Source organism: Dasypus novemcinctus, chromosome 25 (genome assembly GCF_030445035.2).
Source record: "Dasypus novemcinctus isolate mDasNov1 chromosome 25, mDasNov1.1.hap2, whole genome shotgun sequence".
Taxonomy (NCBI): domain Eukaryota; kingdom Metazoa; phylum Chordata; class Mammalia; order Cingulata; family Dasypodidae; genus Dasypus; species Dasypus novemcinctus.
Genome location: NC_080697.1, coordinates 33,238,949 through 33,259,486, shown reverse-complemented (window position 1 = coordinate 33,259,486; position 20,538 = coordinate 33,238,949). Strand labels below are relative to the sequence as shown.

General features: G+C 53.1%; 1 protein-coding gene across 1 annotated transcript in view; it reads left to right on the top strand.

The window, feature by feature from the left end:
* The window catches only part of HPCAL1 (hippocalcin like 1), a 147,305-nt gene extending 129,595 nt beyond the window's left edge, over nt 1-17,710 (top strand). The window contains exons 3-5 of the mRNA XM_004459325.4: nt 9,772-10,166; nt 12,671-12,776; nt 16,811-17,710. Of these exons, the coding sequence (XP_004459382.1) occupies nt 9,789-10,166; nt 12,671-12,776; nt 16,811-16,908 (582 nt within the window). The 5' untranslated portion in view covers nt 9,772-9,788 and the 3' untranslated portion in view covers nt 16,909-17,710. The remainder of the gene's footprint in view (nt 1-9,771; nt 10,167-12,670; nt 12,777-16,810) is intronic.
* Nucleotides 17,711-20,538: the final 2,828 nt, after the last annotated feature.

Below are 20,538 nucleotides of genomic sequence, written 5' to 3'. Positions count from 1 at the left end.
TAATAGCCTCGTAAAAGTTATCGTGGGGGGGCCATCTCGTGAAACTGTCCTGGCAGGTGAGGCTGATGGAGCGGGAACAGAGGTGGGCAGCAGCTGAAAGCACCTGGGGTGGCCTCCAGCGCGCTGGAGAGTGTGGCCCTTAAGGGGCACCCCCACCGCCTTGTTACAGCACAGTGAGGAAGGACAAGGCTTTCTCCTACGCCACCTGCGTCCAAGCCTGGCCCCAGTACGGACAAGCACCCAGCCCACAGAAGCCCGTTTCTTTGTCTCTAAAATGGGGGTGTTTTGCCTCCTCCCAGGCCATTCAGCCCCTTAGGCATGATCCCACCTGCTCAGCTTCTAGAATCTTTGCTGGGCGCTCACCAGATGTGGCCTCCATCGGCCTTAAAAGTCTTCATTATTTGGGTTTTTTTTTAAGCCGTTTTATTGAGATATATTCACATTTTTCCCTTTTTTAAAATTATGTCCCACCCCCCCACCCCAAGATGGCTACCCTGTCTGTTTGTTCGTTGTTTTTTCCCATTGTCTACTCGTTGTTTTTGCTCGTTATCTGCTTGTTGTTTGTCTTCTTTAGGAAGTACTGGGAACCGAAACTGGGACCTCCCGTGTAGGAGGTGGGAGCTCAACCACTTGAGCCACATCCAGTCCCCAACATTTCCCCCTTTTTATTGTTTCTTTTAAATTTTCTTTTTTGTTTTTTTATAGTTTTTTAAAATTTTATTTTACTTATTTATTTCGTTCTTCGTCATTAAGGTTTTTTGCTGTTGTTATTGTTTTTTAAAGATTTATTTTATTTATTTCTCTCTCCCCTCCCCATTGTCTGCTCTCTGTGTCCATTCGCTGTGTGTTCTTCTGTGTCTGCTTGTATTCTCATTAGGTGGCTCCAGGAACTGATGCTGGGACCTTCCGGAGTGGGGGAGAGGCAGTTACTCTTTTGTGCTACCTCAACTCCCTGTTCTGCTACGTCTTGTTATTTTCTCTCCTCTGTGTCTCTTGTTGCATCGTCTTGCTGTGCCAGCTCTCTGCATCGGCCAAGAGGGTGACTTTCCCACACAGGGTGGCAGTCCTGCATGGGGCGGCCTTCCTACATGGGCCTGTCCTCCACGTGGGCCAGCTCACCGCATGGGCCAGCTTGCCCTCGCCAGGAGGCCCTGGGCATCGAACCCTGGACCTCCTATATGGTAGATGGGGGCCTGATTAGTTGAGCTACATCCATTTCCCTGTGGTTGTTTTAAAATTTGTTTTATTTATTTCTCCCCACCCCCTCGTTGTTGGCATTTGCTGTGTCTGCTTGTTGTGTGCTGGTTTTCTTTATCAGGAGGCACCAAACCCGGGAGCTCCACTGTGGGAAGAGGCACCTCATCACCTGAGCCACTTCCACGCCCTGCTTTGTTGTGTCTCTCACTGTGTTTTCCTCGGGTCTCTTGTTGCATCATCTTGTTGTGTTAGCTCACTGTGCCTGCCCATCATGTCAGCTTGCTGTCTTGCGTTAGGAGGCACTGGGCACCGAACCTGGGGCCTCCCATGTGGTAGGCAGGAGCTCAACTGCTTGAGCCACATCCACTTCCCTTCAGTCAGGGTTTTGTTTCTTTTTTGTTTTTTTTTTTTAAGATTTATTTTTTATTTATTTCTCTCCTCTTCTCCCCCCACCCCCACCCCCCAGTTGTCTGCTCTCTCTGTCCATTCGCTGTGTGTTCTTCTGTGACCGCTTCTGTCCTTCTCAGCGGCACCTGGAATCTGTGTTTCTTTTTGTTGCATCATCTTGTTGTATGAGCTGTCTGTGTGTGTGGCGCCATTCTTGGGCAGGCTGCACTTTCTTTCGCGCTGGGCAGCTCTCCTTATGGGGCACACTCCTTGGGCATGAGGCTCCCCTACACGGGGGACACCCCTGCGTGGCACGGCACTTGTTGCGCGCATCAGCACTGTGCATAGGGCCAGCTCCACACGGGTCAAGGAGGCCCGGGGTTTGAACTGCGGACCTCCCATGTGGTAGGCAGATGCCCTATCCATTGGGCCAAGTCCGCTTCCCACTATCATTCAGTTTTGATTCCAAATGCCTTCTCCCTAAGGAGACAACCTAGTTCCCCTAAGTAGAATGAGTGATTTCTCATTGGAACCCCTGCCTTGGGTCACTTTTTAGATCCCATCCTGGATGCCTCTGGAGCCTGGAGGTGCTTTGAGAATGGCACCTGTGTCCCAGCCCTGGACCCGGGACTTTGCATTTAAAGGACCCACTGGACTAGAATAGACTAGCACCAACTCTGCAACCAAGAGCTCCTTCTTGTAGACCCCTGAGCATAAGCGTTCACATAACAGTGCAGCACAGGATGCCAAAACAACCCTAGTGCTGTATGTAACAAAGCACAGGTGGTTTGCAGATAGCATGTTTCTAGAGACTTCTCAGGGAATATGGTCCCACCTTCCTGAACTCTTGGTAGGCATCACCCCCTGTGGTTAAAAGGTTTCCCACCTGAAATAGGGAAACAGGAATCATGAGAACTGGCTCCTCCAGTCCCAAAAGTCTTAGAATATTAGTTTCTCCAGAGAAGAGGCTTCAATGCCCTGTCTGGGGCGTTGAGCCTGGCTGGCCCCATGCTGGGTCGGTGGAGCAAGTAGGCTGGGGCTCTTTCTCTTTGGCGTTCAGATTTTCACTTTCCTCACCCATTTTCTGTTGGTTCTTCATCCCCCTTCCTCTAGGCTTCCTTCAGCCCACTCCCCTGTCCAGAGTCCCTTTCGAGAATATTCATCCCATCCAACATGGGATGGAATAGAGGTAGCCTCTGTCTGTCCCAAGTGGATGGGCTGGACCTGCAGCTCTGTGTTGGTCAGGCTGGCTAACTGTCCTAACACGCGACCCCCAGGTCTCCGTGCTTAACCCAATAAAGACACATTTCCGGATCCTGTTTCATTGTGCTGTGACTTGCAGGGGAGGGGAAGACTCTCCTCCATGCAGCCATGCAGGGATTTGGGCTTCTTTTTCAGTGGCTGACAGCTTCTCTCCACTGGGATTCTGAAAAGAATTAAGCCCCAATATCCCGGGGCATCCATTGGATGCAGGGAATAGCATCTCTTCTATGCATCTAAAGTGGTCCTAGTCATGTCCTGTCCTTGGGAGAATTGAGGGACGATTGGCCTTCTGGTCATCGCCTGTGTGCTGTGGTTCAGCGAGGCAGCCTGGCTGTGAAAGGTTATAGGGTCTGCAGTGCCTCCACTGGGGACTCCTCCTGCTGGAGAGGAGAGCGTGTGGAAGGCGGAGGGTCTGACCTGGCATGGGTAACTAGCACCCCTGTCCACGGTCCAATAGCCAGAACCGCCTCCAGGCCCCAGCTAACTGCAAGGGGGACTGGGAGACAAGCTGGGGAAGAGGAAGTCACAGGAGTGTCTGCCTCAACCCTATTTCCTACACATACTTTCCAACAAGACTCCCCACATCCATTTCTAGCTTCTCACCTCACTCTCACCTTGAGGTGCTGTCCCTGAGCGTTCTAGAAATCTGCGGTGCCCGTTCTTCTGCTTCTCCTGTTTCCCCTCTCTGCACACTCAGAGGTTGGACCTTCCTCGGCCCTGCTCGGCCACGTCCCTTCTGTCCATCACCATCCACTGTTGTCTGGTGTTTTCATAGCCCTCACTCATCTTCTTGAACATGGGGTTTGTTTCCTGTTTCTTGTCCTCTTTGTTGTTGAGAGGCTGAGGGGTGATTTTTTTTTTTCAAGAGAAAGGGCAAAAGTATTGGCTTCTGCCTCAATAGTCCTCTGTTGCTCTTCTGCTGGTAGACTCAACCTTGAGAGAAGCGGGTCTTGGTGTGAGGCTGGTTTTAATCCGCAGAACCCTTTCTTTGAATGTGGTCAGATGCAAAACCCCAGTAGGTGGCCCAGATGAAAGGGTGGCTGCTCTGGTTGAGGCCAGGTCGGGGGGCCCAGAGCCCTCCCTTCTCCCCACCCCTTCCCAGGTGCCCCCATCCCTTAGGAGGGCCGCTTGGGCTTCTGCAACGCAGGTTGAAGGGCCCTGTGTGGTCTCATTCCTCTCGCTGAGGCTCGAATCCCCTCCATAGCATGTCCCCAAAAGCGGCCATGCAGGCTGTGCTTATGATACCAGCGTCTGCCTCTACAGGTGGCAAAACCTGTACATGTGTGTAGTCACCACAAAAACACCTGATCTGCCACTGCACAGCGTCGCCCAGTGTCAGGTCAGGACACCTCCGAGGGAAGGTGAAGGGCGTGACGCGCTTGGAGGAGGCGTAGAGCTGCTCGGCTTCTGCAGTCACGCTGTGTCTGCCTTCTGGGGCGCTAATGGGAAGGAGCTGGGAGAGCACGAAGCTTCTCCCCAGGCAGACCTAAATGCACGCAGCCAATTATTTCTAGCAGTTGTGTTTACTGCATTTTGCGTTCCACATAATCTGTTGTACCTTCCTTCCTATGAACATTTGTTATTTCAGACAGAAAAGGTGTTATGAGTTTGGCATTTCAATGTGATCCGTAAGAACATAAATCACTGATATATTTTGAGACGAAAGGATTCTGAGCCGTGACTTGGGCTCAGTGGGGTGAGTAGATTCTTAAAGAGATGGTTCTGTGTGCTCAGAGCCTAGAATTTCACGGGAGATGGCTTGTTTCAGTGATGTAAAGTGCAAGGAGGCTAATCAGGGAAAAAGGATGCTCCATTAGTGAACAGAGGTGGCCGGCCTGATGCAGGCAGTCTGTCCTTCCCTAGCACAGCCTTCCTTCCGACTGTCTGCCATATGTGAGGGGAGAGCTGCACAGACCTGGGTTCACATCCCGGCTTCACCTCTGAGAGGCCCTGTAACTCTCTGAGGCTCAGTTTCCTTGTTGCTAAAGTGGGACTGATACATACGTAAAATGTCTGACAGAACTGAGGGCCGTAGTCCGTGGGAGCTTCTTCTGATCGTCCGCCCTGAGAGTGTTCTGGAAGGTTCTTTACCAGCCCGGCCTGGAGCCTGGGTCGCAGATACTCCGGGAAGCCTCGCCAACCACTGACCGTCCCTCTTTGCTCACCAGCCAGCTTGCCACTCAGTGGCTGGTGATGCTTCCTGGAGAGTCACCCGCAGGAAGCTCACTGGGCGCCTGGGAACCTTCTGGGCTCGTTTTCCCTGTACATACCTGTGTGTGTGTGAGAACACGCTGGTGCTAGTGCACCCAGGAGGCCGAGGGAGGGTGGGCATCAACCACCCTACACAGAGGTGGCAGGAGGCGCTGAGGGCTCCCCAGATGCGGAGCTGAGGGGAGTGCGGCGTAGGCCGGGCCTCTGTGAAGGGAGCAGTGAGTCGCCTGCCTGGGACTCAGCGTCATGTCTGAAGAGGCCCTCAAGGAGCAGCTGCAGGTCGGATCTGGTCTGGGCCTGCAAGCCCTGAGCCCCTACCGTCAGGAGAGCCCAGGGATGGGCAGACAGACCCCGTGGCACGAGCCCCAGCAGCAGCCAGAACGGCTTCTTCCCGGCTCGTGGAGCTGCCTCTCCAGTCTTTGGGGAAAGGGCTTGACTGGAGCAGTGGGTTCCTCCCTGGCTGGCTGTGGAGACAAATCTGCCACAAGGAGGCGCATCCTGGCGTCTGTGTGTTGTATGGGAGCAGGGCACACTGCCCGGCCGTCCAAGTGGGGCTCCCTGGGCATGGAGCCTTTGCAGCACGCACGAGTTTGTCTGGATGAGACCCAGAGAGCGGACCTGAGTTGGAACCCCCATCTCCAAACCTGGTCTAGGGCTCCTTCTAGTGAGATAAAGATCTTAGCAGGTTTTTTACTGCTTTTTCCTCATCTATCAGACATTTTGACAGCAGCAACCTTTTGATTTTTCTTTTTTAGGAGGTACCAGGGATTGAACCCAGGACTTGTAGATGGGAAGCAGGTACTCAACCACCGAGCTCCATCCACTCCCCAATAAGTTAGTTTCTGTGCTTTTGTTCGTTTTGTTTTTCGAAGGTGCCAAGGATCAAAGCCAGGACCTCACACATGGGAAGCAGGAGCTCAGCCACTCGAGCTACATCCGCTCCCCAACAACCTTTTGATTTTTGCGCTCGCTGTTGCTTTATATGTAGACATCACTGTGGCGGTTTTGTTTAAATTCTGTTAGTTTCCAGAAGGCCCCAAGCTGGCATCCTCTACCCATTAAAACCAGGGCTCTTTCCAGCCTTCCAGAGCCACGGACAGACCCGTGTTGCCCACAGAAGTCCCATGATGGGTCAGAGCTGGGCCAAGGGGGTCAAGGGGACCGTTGGGGGGGTTCCCACCTGTACCTTATGTCCTAGCTCTCACGTGGCCCCCCAACTCCTCCGTGGATGAGGAGTCGTGGCTGGCCTCCTTTTAGGGAGAATTAACTGCAGCTTTAATTTAAGGAGCGGTTGGACCCCATAAAAGCACAGGTGCCCATCCTTGGCGAACCTTTCTTCACCCGCTCCGCTCCCTCACAGGGAAGTGTAGTCCACCCTTATGGACCAAATTAATGTAGACACTAGCCAGTTTAACCTATTACATTAAAGCAGGAAGTAAGTTGGTAAATGTAAAAATGGTTCCTGCAACACGACAGAAGCTCAATGTGGAGGAACGAAGGAGAGGTGGAGTGAAGAGGGAGGAAAGAATCGCCTGCTCATACAGAGACAGAATCATGAGATTCTATGCCAGGTGGCCCAGTCAAGAACTAGGGATTTGGTTGTTTTTATTTCTGTGTCTTTTTGCGTAGAAAAGACACACATTTAAAATGTTTTAAATTGCAGACATGTTTACCACAAAAAGTCCCCATTTGGCCTCTGTCCATCCAGCCATCTAATTCTCCTCTCCTGGCCTAATACACCCTTCCAGAGAATAAACACACAGACACACACATACAGTTTTTTCTATTTTTTTCACAAATGGTAGCAAACTTTGTATGCTCTTCTGCAATTTCCCTTTTCACTTAAAAATACACCTGAACACTGCCATCTCCGTAGGTAACGGTAGGCATCAGGGGTGTGGGTTAGCACAGACGAGGAGGCAGAAAGTGGCATCGAGCTCGGGTTCGCTGCCCGGGTGGGCTTATTATCTTCAGTTATGTTCCTAGAGATGGGATTGCTGGGCAGAGCAAGTGTATGTAATTCTGAAAAGTATTGCCAAATTGCTCTATACAGAGATTAGAAAAAGGGCTTTAACTACATACACACACACACATACAGATACACGTTTTTAAGCAGTTTTTATTTTTATTTTATCTTTTATTTTTAAAGAAGCTTTGGACTACATAAATGTTATACCAAAAATATAGGGGATTCCCATATACCTCACCCCCTCACCCTCCCACACTTTCCCACATTAAAAACATCTTTCATTAGTGTGGTACATTCGTTACAATTGATGAGCACATCTTTTTTTTTTTTTTAAGATTTATTTTTTATTTATTTCTCTCCCCTTTCCCCCCACCCCCCGCAATTGTCTGCTCTCTGTGTCCATTCACTGTGTGTTCTTCTGTGACCACTTCTATCCTTATCAGTGGCACCGGGAATCTGTGTTTCTTTTTGTTGCATCATCTTGTTGTGTCAGCTCTCCGTGTGTGCAGCGCCATTCCTGGACAGGCTGCTCCCTCCTTCGCGCTGGGCAGCTCTCCTTACAGGGCACACTCCTTGCACGTGGGGCTCCCCTACGCGGGGGACACCCCTGCATGGCACGGCACTCCTTGTGTGCATCAGCACTGCACATGGGCCAGCTCCACATGGGTCAAGGAGGCCCGGGGTTTGAACCGCGGACCTCCCATGTGGTAGGCGGACGCCCTATCCATTGGGCCAAGTCCACTTCCCTGATGAGCACATCTTGAAGCATTGCTACTAAGCATGGTCTGTAGTTTACATCATGTTTTACATTTTGCACTGCACAATTTTATAGGTTTTGACAAAATGTATAAATGGCCCATATCTGTCATTGCAATGTCATGCAGGACAATTCCAATGCCCCAAAAATGCCTCCATGTTACACCTAATCCTTCCCTCTCCCTCCACTTAGAGCCTCTGGTAGCCACTACCTTTTTTTTTATTTGAGGATTTATTTATTTATTTACACACACACCCTCATTGTTTGTGCTCTCTGTCTTCTCTCTGTGTCCATTCATTGTGCACTGTGTCTACTCCTCTTCTCTTTAGGAGGCCCTGGGACCTCCATGTGGGACAGAGGCACTCAATCACTTGAGCCACCTCCACTCCCTGCTTTGTTGTGTCTCTCATTGTCTTTCCTTTTTTGTGTCTCCTTGTTGGGACAGCTCACCACACCAGCTCACCGTCTTACTCGTCTTCTCCAGGAGGCACCGGGAACTGAACCCAGGACCTCCCATGTGTGTAGAGCTCAGTTGCTTGAGCCACATCCACTTCCCACCACTGCCTTTGTATCAATGACACAAGTTCTTCCATTGCTAGAATAATAATAAGTCTACTTTAGTTCACAGTTGCATCACCCCTTATGTTTGTTCATTCCTCATTCTTGAGGATTTGGGGATAGTGATGCCCATTCTGCTTCTAATGAGAGGGGCCTTAGATCTCATGCAGCAGATTAAAGCAGTTTTATTGAGATATATTTACATACCATACTATCCATCCAGAGTGAACCATTTAAATATATTATTTAAAGTCATAAAGGTAACAAATAAAAACAAAAAAAAAACGAACAAAAAAAGTATATATAAAACGGGGAGGGGGCAAAGAAGAGACTAGTGCCAGGCAGTAAAGGGGCTACATTTATTGTCTCATTAAGAGGAACTCAGTAGATACCGTTGAATATTCATAAATGTAGAAGCAGTTAAAAGTGTTACCGCTGGCGCTAGGGTGGGAGACGTTCTCTTATTTTCTATTCTTCCATTTGCTTCAAATATTATTAAGCCATCTATGTGTCTTAATCTTACAATAAGGAAATAAAATTAAAACTGGTGAGATGAAAGCTGTACTAATATCTAGCAGGAATGTCACATCGGGACTAGTCTTAACTACACATTGGTAGCTCTCTCCCCATGGGATATGGTTTTCAAAGGAGCGCAGTTCTGCCTTCCCGCAGGGCCTGACATTTTACTCTTTGCATTATATTCCTACAGCCTCAAGTGTTTCGCCACTTGTCAGGGGCGTTATAGACTCTTTACTGTTTAGTTGTAGATCCTCCCCTGACAGAGGATTTTCAGTGGCAGAATAAAGGTGGAGCTGCCTTACAAGCTGCTGGACCCTATTCTAAGGTTAAAACCCAAAAGCAGAGCCTGGAAGGGAAAAGAACTGCTTGGAAGGAAGGGTCTGGGCAGTAGCGTTCTCCACTCGGCAAGTGCCCTGAGCTGATGAGGCTGATGAGAGCAGGGATTTAGTTTAAACCACTCCCCCATCTCATATCTTGGTGACATTCAATAGATACCTCATTTCACTGATTTTTTTTCCTCCTTTCATTCCATTGACTTTTTTTTAATTTTTAATTTTTTATTGGAGTATATCATTCCTACATGACCATTGATTTTTAAGTTGCAATTTTTTTTCATGTTTCCACATTCTCGAAGTCAGACTATATCTGCCCTTCTATGAGGGGTGACCTGTCCTAACTTCCTTGGCAGTGTTTTGGCTTTCTTAGATTAGGGAGCATGCTTCCGTGGGTGGGAGCTCCCATTTGCTGAAATAGGGTGATTGCACATATGATGTGGGATTTTTTGGGGGAAGGGGGTCGGGGTCTTTCCAGGCTTTGGTCTAGGACAGGCAGCCCTGCTCGGTAGCGGGAGGCCCTGGAGCCAGACCCCGGGGTGTCACCCCTGCTGACGCCCTTGGCCCTTGTCCCGCAGGTGTCGCCGCCGCCGTCATGGGCAAGCAGAACAGCAAGCTGCGGCCCGAGGTGCTGCAGGACCTGCGGGAGAACACGGAGTTCACGGACCACGAGCTGCAGGAGTGGTACAAGGGCTTCCTCAAGGACTGCCCCACCGGCCACCTGACCGTGGACGAGTTCAAGAAGATCTACGCCAACTTCTTCCCCTACGGCGACGCCTCCAAGTTCGCCGAGCACGTCTTCCGCACCTTTGACACCAACAGCGACGGCACCATCGACTTCCGGGAGTTCATCATCGCGCTGAGCGTGACCTCGCGGGGCAAGCTGGAGCAGAAGCTCAAGTGGGCCTTCAGCATGTACGACCTGGACGGCAACGGCTACATCAGCCGCAGCGAGATGCTGGAGATCGTGCAGGTACCGCCGGCGGCGGGGCTGCGCGCGCCCGCACTGGGCTGCTTTCCTAAACGAGCTGTTGTCACGTGCCTGGGTTGGTCTTTGCAAACAGCAGTGAGAAAAGAAAGCCTAGGTTTAGTGATCACATTCTATGTATCAGGCCTGGGCTGAGCACCTTCATCTGTTCTCATCTTCACCAGTCCCCCATGAGGGTGGGTCATTTTCCCCATTTCACAAAATCTGAGGCTCAGAACCGTGATTTCCTAAGGTCACAGAGCTGAGAACTGTAATAATGGGGAGGACCCTTGATGCTTGCAAGAGGCACCTGCCAAGATCCTTATAAATCCCCTCTTTGAGCATGCAGTAAATAGCTTGAAATGTCCCCAGGAACATGCAGTTGTAAAGTTAAACTGAAACATTAAATGATCACTGAACTACATTCTGCTGCAGAAGTCACGCCACTTTAGGAGACCTCTTCTCTTGGCCTCACATCTATCAACAGCTGTAGCACATGAGTTCAAACAGTAGATGAGGCTGTTTTCCAGAAAGAAACCAAGGGTTGTTCACGTCACAGGCTGCCTAGGGATGTGACGATAGGGTGCAGGAAAGCACAGGGCTGGCTTAGTGGCCTGAAGCTGCCCCTCCCTGGCACCTCCGGCCATTGCTAGAGCCTCAGGAATTCAATCTGGAGCTCCCCCGAAGAGGTGGTCCCTACACGTGAGGAACTTCAGGATTAAATCTCCAGCAGTAGGTCTCAGATCCATGAACTCCTGCACTGGCAGCAACTGGCCTGAGAAGTGACTACCCCACTTCCCAAGTAGATAGGTTTTCCCACTGCGAGGATAAATTAAAGGGGTGTGGGAAACTCTTGAAGTTCGCTTGTCACCACCTGGCTCTTAGCTGTAAGCCGTGATGGAAATAAGAATTCCATTTCCCAGGAATCGTTTATCCCAGTCTTGTGTAAAGCCTTACCCTTTCCCACATGGGTATGCCTGTTACTGGCTGAGCAGAGTGGCCTGGCCAAAACCTGGAGACACAAGTAGTATCCTTCAGAGCAGGGAGGAGCAGGGAGTCCTGTCCAGATGGACCCTGGTTTTTAGACCCCCAAGCCCTGACAGCCCCCCAGCACACCCCTGTGGACTCCCGGCTTGCGGGGTGGTTTCTCATGGACACCTGGTTGGTGTTTTAAGTACTCCAGAAGCCGACCAAGAGACTGCATTTGGCTCTGCACTCAGGCAAGCCGCAGGACCATTCTTTCAGTATTCAGGGGTGTAGACAGTCCCTGAAACACACACGGCCCAGTGGTGTGCGCTGATAGGAGCTGGGACCGCCCAGGCAGCCGCAGCCCCGGCCTTTAAAGGGAGCTGAGCAGAAGCGGAAGGAGTATCATGTACCATGATAGACGCCCAGGCACCTTGGGATCATTCTCTCTCTCTTTTTCAATGCTCTGCTCTTGAAATGTAATAACTCAGGGAGCAGATGTGGCTCAAGTGGTTGAGTGCCTACTTCCCACATGGGAGGTCCTGGGTTCAGTTCATGGTGCCTCCTTGAAATAAGCAAAACAAATGAAAAACACAACTCGGGTAGCCGATGTGGCTCAGTGGTTGAGCTCCAGCTTCCCACAGACGAGATCCCAGATTCAATCCCCATCCCTGGAACCCCTCTCCCCCCCCCCCAAAAAAAAAAACTCTCAGATTTCTGCTATCATGAGTCTTTTGTTTTAGGAATGAGAGTAGCGATCAAGTCACTTCCACAAAGAGGACTTAGAAAATCCCTGCACCCATCCCGTTGCAAGTAACTCTACAAGCTGCAGGTTGCAGCTTCCTCCTCCCCAGACACACGTCCACCCCCAGCACAGGGCGGGTCCCTCCCCCGAGCTGGGCTGCTAGACTTTCTCCAGGGACTCTGATCCATGGAGAGACACATGGAGATGGCCCGTGATGGCGGCCGGGCCCCCGACGGGAGCACCCTAAGGAGCTGCTCTGGCTGCCCATGATACCCAGTTCCTGTTCTTCCTGGGGCTGGGTATGTGGTTTGCCCTTTGAGTTTTAGGCACCAAGTCTTTTTATTTTTTATGGATGTCTAATAATCATATAGTAAAGTACACAAAGCTAAGTGGACCGTGCGGTGAATTTTTCCACCTCTTCTCCCCCGTCACTACCACCCTCACCAAGTCACAGAACTTCCCCAGCCCACGGCAGGCTCCCTCAAGCCCTTCCCCAGCGTTCCCCCACCCATCACCCCAGAGGGGCTTCGATGCTAACGGCCACCACAGGACACGCTGGCGCCCGCCCTTGAACTTCACACTAAGGCGCGTGGATTCTTTCACCCGACATTCTGGCCGTGCGAGCCCCCCTCGCGCTGTGGCGCGGAGCAGGGGGGCGCTCTTGTCACCGGGAAGATTGCCGACCTCTCCGTTGGAGGCTGGGGGCTGGGGGACTGCACCCCCGCGCCTCGCTCCCCGGGAGGCTCCGGTTGCCTCTGAGCGCACGGCTCACCGCGGCTCTTCCCTGCGCCCCCTGCAGGCCATTTACAAGATGGTGTCCTCTGTGATGAAAATGCCCGAGGACGAGTCCACTCCCGAGAAGCGGACGGACAAGATCTTCAGGCAGATGGACACCAACAACGACGGTAGGGGACGGGGGGATGTTGCGTGTCTGGGCCGCGCTGCCCTCCCCTCTGTGGCTGTGCTGAGGGACGGGCCCTGGGTCCTGGTTTCCTCGCCAGGGCTTCAGACCCTGGGGACGGGCCTGGCTCCTCAAGCTGCGGTTTCCTCCCCTTGCAAAGTGAGGGTCATGGTAGCTCAGTGGTTGAGTGTCTGCTTTGCATGTACGAGGTCCTGGGTTCAAATCCTTGTACCTCCTTTAAAAATATTTTTTAATCTTTTTTTTTTGAAAAGGCAGGGGAAGGGGTGTAGCTCAGCCCTTTAGTGCCTGCTTTCCATGTTCAAGGTCCCAGGTTCAATCCCTGGTACCTCCTTTAAAAAAAATTTGTTTTAAGTGGGGGTGATGATCGCCCTGTGGGTAAGATTGAGAGGAGAGGTGGAGGGTCCTGAGGTCCTGGGAGCTGGCCGAGGCTTGCTTTGCCATCATAGGTTGTCGGGCTCCTTGATGCCGTGGGGGTCCGAGAAGCACTGTTGAGACAACACCCAGGGGCCACACTGCCCTGCCCTGGTGGGCCTCTGGGATGGTGGGGCCGGTGCCCCCAGCTCTCTGCGTGAGCCATGAGCATCAGCAGGACCCGAGAAGAGGAAATTAGCCGTGAAACACGAGGAGCCCGCACTTCTTGTGAACTTTCTCGAGTCGCGGAGAGAGATCTGATTTGCTCTTGAACGATAAAGAAATGCAATGCTTAGAAAAGAAAATACCCCTCCTGGGTCGTGGTGGAGAGTGAAATTAAGCTATTGCATGAAAAAGTGCTCTGCAGACTCCGAAGCGCCTACGTGAGTGCGGTGAGGGCGACCGAGCCTGGCAGGGAGACGAGGTTTGGGGTGTAACGGAGGCAGCCTAAAGCAGAGCAGACAGCAAGTTAGCAGCTTTCAAAACACGTTCACACATACTGCGAGGCAGCCTGGCGCCTGGTGTTGCCTTTGGGCTCGTTTAAAGCATGATTTCCCACCCTCCAGGTAGCAAGGCACAGGCAGTGGGGTCTGACAGTCCTGCACTTGAGTCTGGGTTCTCCTGAGCCTCAGTTTACCCCTCTGTGGAATGGGGGTGATGAGTACAATCATGTGCAACTGTGAGGACCCAACGAGATAATGCCTGTAACACTCGCAGCACAGTGCTCGGGGCTAGCAAACAGGAATGGCCATGGCTAACCTCACAGTAGCCCCAGGCCAGCTGCCCATGGCCACCCACCCCGCCCTGTGCTGAGCTCTCCCACCGCCTGGCCCCATGCCCAGCCGTGCACCTTCCTGGGTTGTTTGTGTACTTGGAGGGCGCGTTCCAGTCGCCGGTGTGTTCACTGGGACAAAGCCCAGAAGAGCCGCCCATCTCTGGAGCTCTGTGAAGAGAGGGGAGAGGTGATAATGAAGATGCGGCCAGGATTCAGTCTGATGACAAGAGAGGTAGCCCTCAGGCTTCTCAGAAGACCCCTCAGCAATTGGCAGCAGCCCACCGTTTGTCCCCCCTTCCCCAGCCACCCCGGAAAAGTCCATGGCTCTGCGCCCAGGTCTCTGGCAGCAGGTGGATGAGTTTTCTCTATGGCCCGGGCGACATTTTCAAAGCAGCCCTCTCCTGGTAAGCTTTCACGCGGGCAGTGCCCGAGAGCTGAGCCGGGCCAAACTCCAGGAACACACCGGCTGCTGCGGCTCAGCTCACGCTCCCTGCCAGGAGGAGGGGGTGCTGCTTTCACAAGACAGTCATCTCCGCGAGTCCTCTGAAGTCTGTCCACGGGACAGCGCCAGCCTTTCCCCAAAAGGATGCCGACAGGAGCTGATCCCGCCACCCCTCTCTGGGGCTGGGGAAGCTGGGGGACTTGGGTTACAGGGAAGGAAAGAGAGTGGGGCTGGGCCTGGAAAGGGACAGCTGGCTCCACCTGGCAGCCTTGCTCCCTGTGGCTGATAGTACGCCGAGGCCCCACCTGCATAAAGAAGGAAACCCACGCCCGCTTCTGCCATCTAGAGGGGGCGTGGGGGTGGTAAAGAGTCACTGCTGGCCCTGTAAGGTGCGTGACACGGCCTGATGATGTGCTCTCTGCCACAGGGGAAGTGTCCAGGGACCTTCTCTGCTGGGCAGTGGCTGTTCCCGCCCACACCTCTCCCATTCCCAATCCTTCCCAATCCTTCCCTTCGCCTCCGGGGCATGGGGGGCTGGAGGAGCAAGGCCTGTGGACCAGGGAAGTCCGCCTGTGGCTGGGGACCCCGGGAGGAGTGAGCATGCAGGCCCGGGGGAGGACCGCGCCCCTGCCCTGTCCCTGCCCCTGGCAGAGGTGCCAGGCGATGGACCTGCCCCTCCAGCGTCTTCTCATTTGACCCTCCCCGCAGCCCTTGGAGAAACAGTGCTCCCAGCATCCTAAAGACCCTGAGAGCCAGGAGGGCTGGTCTCTTGCCCCCTGACAGGAGAGCTGGGACCACAGGGCTCTGCAGGCCAAGCTCAGGCTGTGTGCCTTTTTTTTTTTAAGATTTTTTTTCCTCTACCCTTCCCCTGTCCTGCCTTGTCTGCTCTCTGTGTCCATTCGCTGTGTGTTCTTCTGTGTCCACCTGCATTCTTGTCAGCGGCACCCGGAATCTGTGTCTCTTTCTGTTGTGTTATCTTGCTGTGTCAGCTCTCCATGCATGCAGTGCCATTCCTGGGCAGGCTGCACTTTTTTTGCGCTGGGCAGCTCTCTGTACAGGGTGCACTCCTTGCACATGGGGCTCCCCTATGCGGGGGACACCCCTGCGTGGCACAGCACTCCTTGTGCACATCAGCACTGCGTGTGGGACAGCTCCACAAGGGTCAAGGAGGCCCTGAGTTTGAACCCTGGACCTCCCACATGGTAGGTGGATGCTCTATCAGTTGAGCCAAATCCACTTCCCAGTTTGCTTTTATATTCTCAAGGTCAATGTCGTGATTCCACTTGACAGCTGAAGAGCTGGAAACTCAGAGAGGCCTGGGCAGCTGGCAGCGCAGAGCTCACTTCACACCTGGACGTCCTCACCCCATCTTTGCCTACCTCCCAGCCTCTTCGCCTTCCCTAAGTGGCCACACTGTTGTGGGCACAGTTAGAAAAGTGTGGCTCAGCTGGTGGGCAGAGCACACACTGTCCTGACCGTGGTTTGGGCTCATTAAGAATGATTGTGGGAGAGAAGAGTCTAGTGGGAAACCTCTCTCCCCCTTCCCCAGCCTGGCACCCCCGGAAGCCTCAGTGGCAAGTGTCCTCAGACAATGCTTCCTGCCCCGAGCCCCCTCCCCGCTGGGGCCTGCGCAGCCTGGGGTGGAGACACTTGTGTGTCAGGGGAAAGAGATGGCCAGCGTGGGGTTGGGGGGCGGAAGGCATGTGTTTGTCTGCAGTGGCTGTTCCTCTTAGTGCACGTTCCCACAGCACCTTGGCTTTTAAAAACCACATCCCTAACTCTTGATTCTAGAAGATTCTAGAAGATTCTAGAAGTCACAGAGTCGGTGGTGAAGGAGGACTAGGGGAGGGAACCAGCCGAACTCTGAGCACAGCTCGTCTACATCACCCCTGTGGGGCGGGTAAGACAAAAGCAGCGAGAGAGACACCAGCCCTGAGTGGCGGGTCCGTGCCACGCAGCCCGTAACTGCAGAGCCCGTGGCCAGAAGCCCCATCCCGGACAGTGAGCCCAGGGCCCGGGACTGCCTCGGGACCTCCCAACCCAGTCTGGCCTCCCCAGCCCTGAACTGTTTATAGAGTAGAGGCAAATGCTGTGTTTTCTTCCTGACACATCACATGTTTCTTAATACTAAAGAAGCAGCATGATGTTTAAAAAATTTCAGTGGCCCTCATCAGCCACATCACACTGTCACACTGGTACATCCTTTCAGTGGCCTGAAGCTTTGAGGAGAGCAATAAGGCAAGGAAAAAAAATGTTTCTGGACAGTGCAGTTTCAAGAGTTGGGCAAAAGGTGGTGCCCCCGGCGTGACAGTTGTCTCCAGCCTCTTTGGAAGTAGGAAGTACTGTGAGCGTTGAATAATCCCGACCTCTCCCTCCTCCCTCCCCGCAGGCAAACTGTCCCTGGAAGAGTTTATTAAAGGTGCCAAGAGCGACCCCTCCATCGTTCGGTTGCTGCAGTGTGACCCCAGCAGCGCCAGCCAGTTCTGAGGACACGGGGTCTGGGCATCGCAGAGAAACACAGGCGCGTCTCGCCGTTCAGCTTCGCTTGCAAACGTGGATGCCTCCTCAGTCGCTCCCGCTCCTCCGGAAACCTGGTGCCCGGGCGCCACCGTCGCCTCCCGGCCAGCTGCGCCTCTCCCACCGCCCTGACCAGTGAGACCCCGCTCCCAGCCCTGCCTCGCGGCCTGTTCCTTCCCACGGCGACTCACGGGGGTGGTCTCCATGCAGGGCTCCCAGGGTTCACGGCTCCCCAGGTCCCCCCTCCCACAGAGCCTAGGGACAACCCGAAGATACCAGGTAGGACTTCCTAAGACGACGCCCGGGCCAGCTAATTTATTGTGTCATACCCAGTGACTGCTGGAAAGGTGGGGACGCAAACGGAGTGCGCGTGGACAAAGCACGTCCTTCCCCGAGCATGGCCCCACCCGTCTCGTTGGTTTGTTTTCTCTGACCAAAATTGCTTGCACTTATCTCCACTGTGGTCTTTTTCTTTTACTATATAAATTATACGTGTGGTGAGGCAACATGTACGTGTAGGTCCTGTATTTAATATGCATCCAGTTGCCCTTCAAGCGGGGCCCCCCTCGTGGCCTGTGATTCCCCCGAGCCTGGTTGTTTTGTGTATTTATGCACTCTCCATCTGCCTCTTCCAAAAGGCAGTGCACGCGTGCCCGCGCGGAGACCTCCTGACCACCCAGTGAATGCAGGTATTTGTGTAAGGTCTGTCGTCCCTGTTCATTGGCCTGGCATTTCCTGTACTAAAATGATCAAATAAATGGAATTATCTGGATCTTGTGTTTGCCTCTAAATGCCCCCGTCCCGGTGGTTGTGGCCGTCCAGTCAAGATGGACTTTGTGACTGCAGCTGCTATTTGTAAAGTTGCATGCACCGTTGCCGTGTCTGTAAATCTTGTGCAGCCTGTTCTTCAGTGTCTGCCTCATGCCAGGAAATACTTGTGGAAAGGGATGACTTGCTCTTGGCAGACCCGCCCACGGCGCGGGCTGCCGCCCTCCTGCCTCTGCTCCTCTGTGGTTTTAAGCAGCAGGGCAAGCTGGAAGGGCACCCCCGGGCAGGGGGTGGAGACAGACAAGCTGGCTTCTCCTTCTGCCTGCCCTGTGGCAGGCCAAATACTTCTCAGTCCTGGGAACCAAAAACCCACCTGAAGGTGGGTTTGTTTAAACGATAGGGATGTTTACTGTCTCCCGTGCCAAGGAGTCCGAAAAGGCGGTACGTTCTTGGCTTATTCTGCAGCACAATCCCCAGCCTCCGATGGGCAGCTTTTGTCCTCCAGCTTGGCTCCTTGGGGGCCCCAATGTGGCAGCCAAAGTCCCAGGCAGCCCAGCTGACATGTGAACCATCCAGAGGCAGGAAGAGAAGCCGCCCCCTCGGCCTTCCTTCCCCTGGCGGGGAGCAGACCTTTCCCAGAATCCTCACCCCCACCCAGACTCATCTCATTGGCCAGCACCGCTCCTCGTGCCCACACCCAGGTCAGTTCTGACAGGGTCCTGAGGTCACCAGGCCTGACCTAGGCCAGCCAAGGTGAGCCCCTCAGCCGGGGATGAGCCTACCTCCCCGAGGGGAGCCAACAGAACTACGCTCTGTGGGAAGAACAGACACCAGCGGTGCCAGCCCGCCTTTTGCCCCGGGGTCTTCAGCGGTAAAGGGCAAGATGCTTTGGGATCGGGTGCATGGAGCGCGGAGCTCTGCCCACTTCTAGGAGGCTCTCAGGGATGGCAGCTGTTTTGTTGACTTTAGTCATTTTAATATTCTTTTAAGCCTCCTCCCACCCCACTTTCTAAAATGAAAATAATGAGCCAGTCTGCCAAGTGGATTTTGAATGCATGGATACAAAACCCTACGCACGCCCCACCATGAAGCCTTCAGCGTTGGGGGAAGCAGAAGACCAGGTGATGTGCAGGGAGGATTCACCTTGCTGCAAAGAAACAAGATGGTGCCTTTTACAACTGCTGCCCAGAGGGATCTCAAGTTAGTGCTTTAATTTTACAAATATGTAGTTGGAATTGGCAAAGATTAAATAGTATTTAGGGAGGAGGGCAGCATGGAGGAATGGGGAACAGATTCCAGCAGACATCAGATGGGGAGCAAGTGTTTATGCCCAAAAATGGAAGACATGGATCTGGGGGTCCTAGTGGACCCTGTCCCGACAGGAGCTCACAGAAGTCTCTGTGGTTCATCAGGGAGGAGGCTGCTGCCTGGAAGGATGAGGAGGCAGCCCCCAAGGCCGGTGGCCATATGCCAAAAAGCCCAGACCATCAGAGGGAGAAGGCATCCAGAATGGTCTGGTCCAAGAACCCCCAGCGGGGTTCTCCAGGCAGCCTCGCCTCTGTCGTCTTCCCAGGCAGGTCGTTAGAAAGTGCCTTCCCCAGCCCTCCTTGATGATTTGCCCGCCCTCTTCCTCATTCGTGCCCCCTCTTCCTGCAAGCTCTCTCTGTCCTGCCTTCTTGCCCAGTGGGATTGCAGACCCCGTCATCCTGCCCTGGACTCTCAGGCTGGTTAAAATTCCTCAGGATTTTCAACTGATGGACGTTCAGGTAAATGGCCCGGGGTCTGGTCAGCCTTTATCGTGGCTCCCCCAGGATCCCTGGAACCCAATCCCCAGAGGCTCCTTCCTTCACATGGATGGAGCCCCAGGCCCTGGGATGGAGGCTCCTGGAACCCTTCCCCCTCTTCAGACACCCCTTACTCTGTGCCCTGTGCTCACTGGGAACACCCAGTGCAAGGTGAAGCTCCCAAAACAGGACATCCACCTTGGGGTGTGCAGGGGGCAGAGGGGACAGGGTGTTATGCCCAACACTGTTCATCTGGGGAGACCGTGATAAACCCCCACGGGGGCAGGGCTGTCACCTCCCTGACTCTGAACACTGGGTCTTCATTAATGCAACCACAAGACATTTCATCCCCTGTAGGAACTGCGTGAAGCCAACATCATATTAGCTCCTGTATTAGTCAACCAAAGGGGTACTGCTGCAAAATACCAGAAATTGGTTGGTTTTTATAAAGGGTATTTATTTGGGGTAGGAGCGTACAGATACCAGGCCATAAAGCCTAAGTTAATTCCCTCACCAAAGTCTGTTTCCACATGTTGGAGCAAGATGGCTGCTGACGTCTGCGAAGGTTCAGGCTTCCTGGGTTCTTCTGGGGTCAGCGCCTCTGTTTTCTCCAAGGTCAGCTGTAGACTATCAGGAGAACGGCTCTGTCTCTCTCCCTGGGGTTCCTGCTGTGTCTAAGGAGCCGTCTCTATTCCTCTGTGTTCTTCTCCTGGCTCAGGGTTCCACTCTTTCCGGGCCTTCTCTCTCCTCTGTGAGCTTATTTCCTGGGGCTCCAGCTTAAGACTCCAGCATCAAACTCAAACATCAAAGCTCCAACATCAGAAAACCCTCAACTCTGTCCTTTGCCATGCCTTTTATCTGTGCGTCCCCACACCCTAATCATGTGGCCCGATCAAAGCCCCAATCATAACTCGATCATGCCCAGGCACGTACCAGATGGCAAACATAATCCAATATCTACTTTTGGAATTCATAACCATATCAAACTGCTACAGCTCCCATTTACTAAGGGCAGCCTAGGACAGTGAATCGATCCTCTAATTTAAAA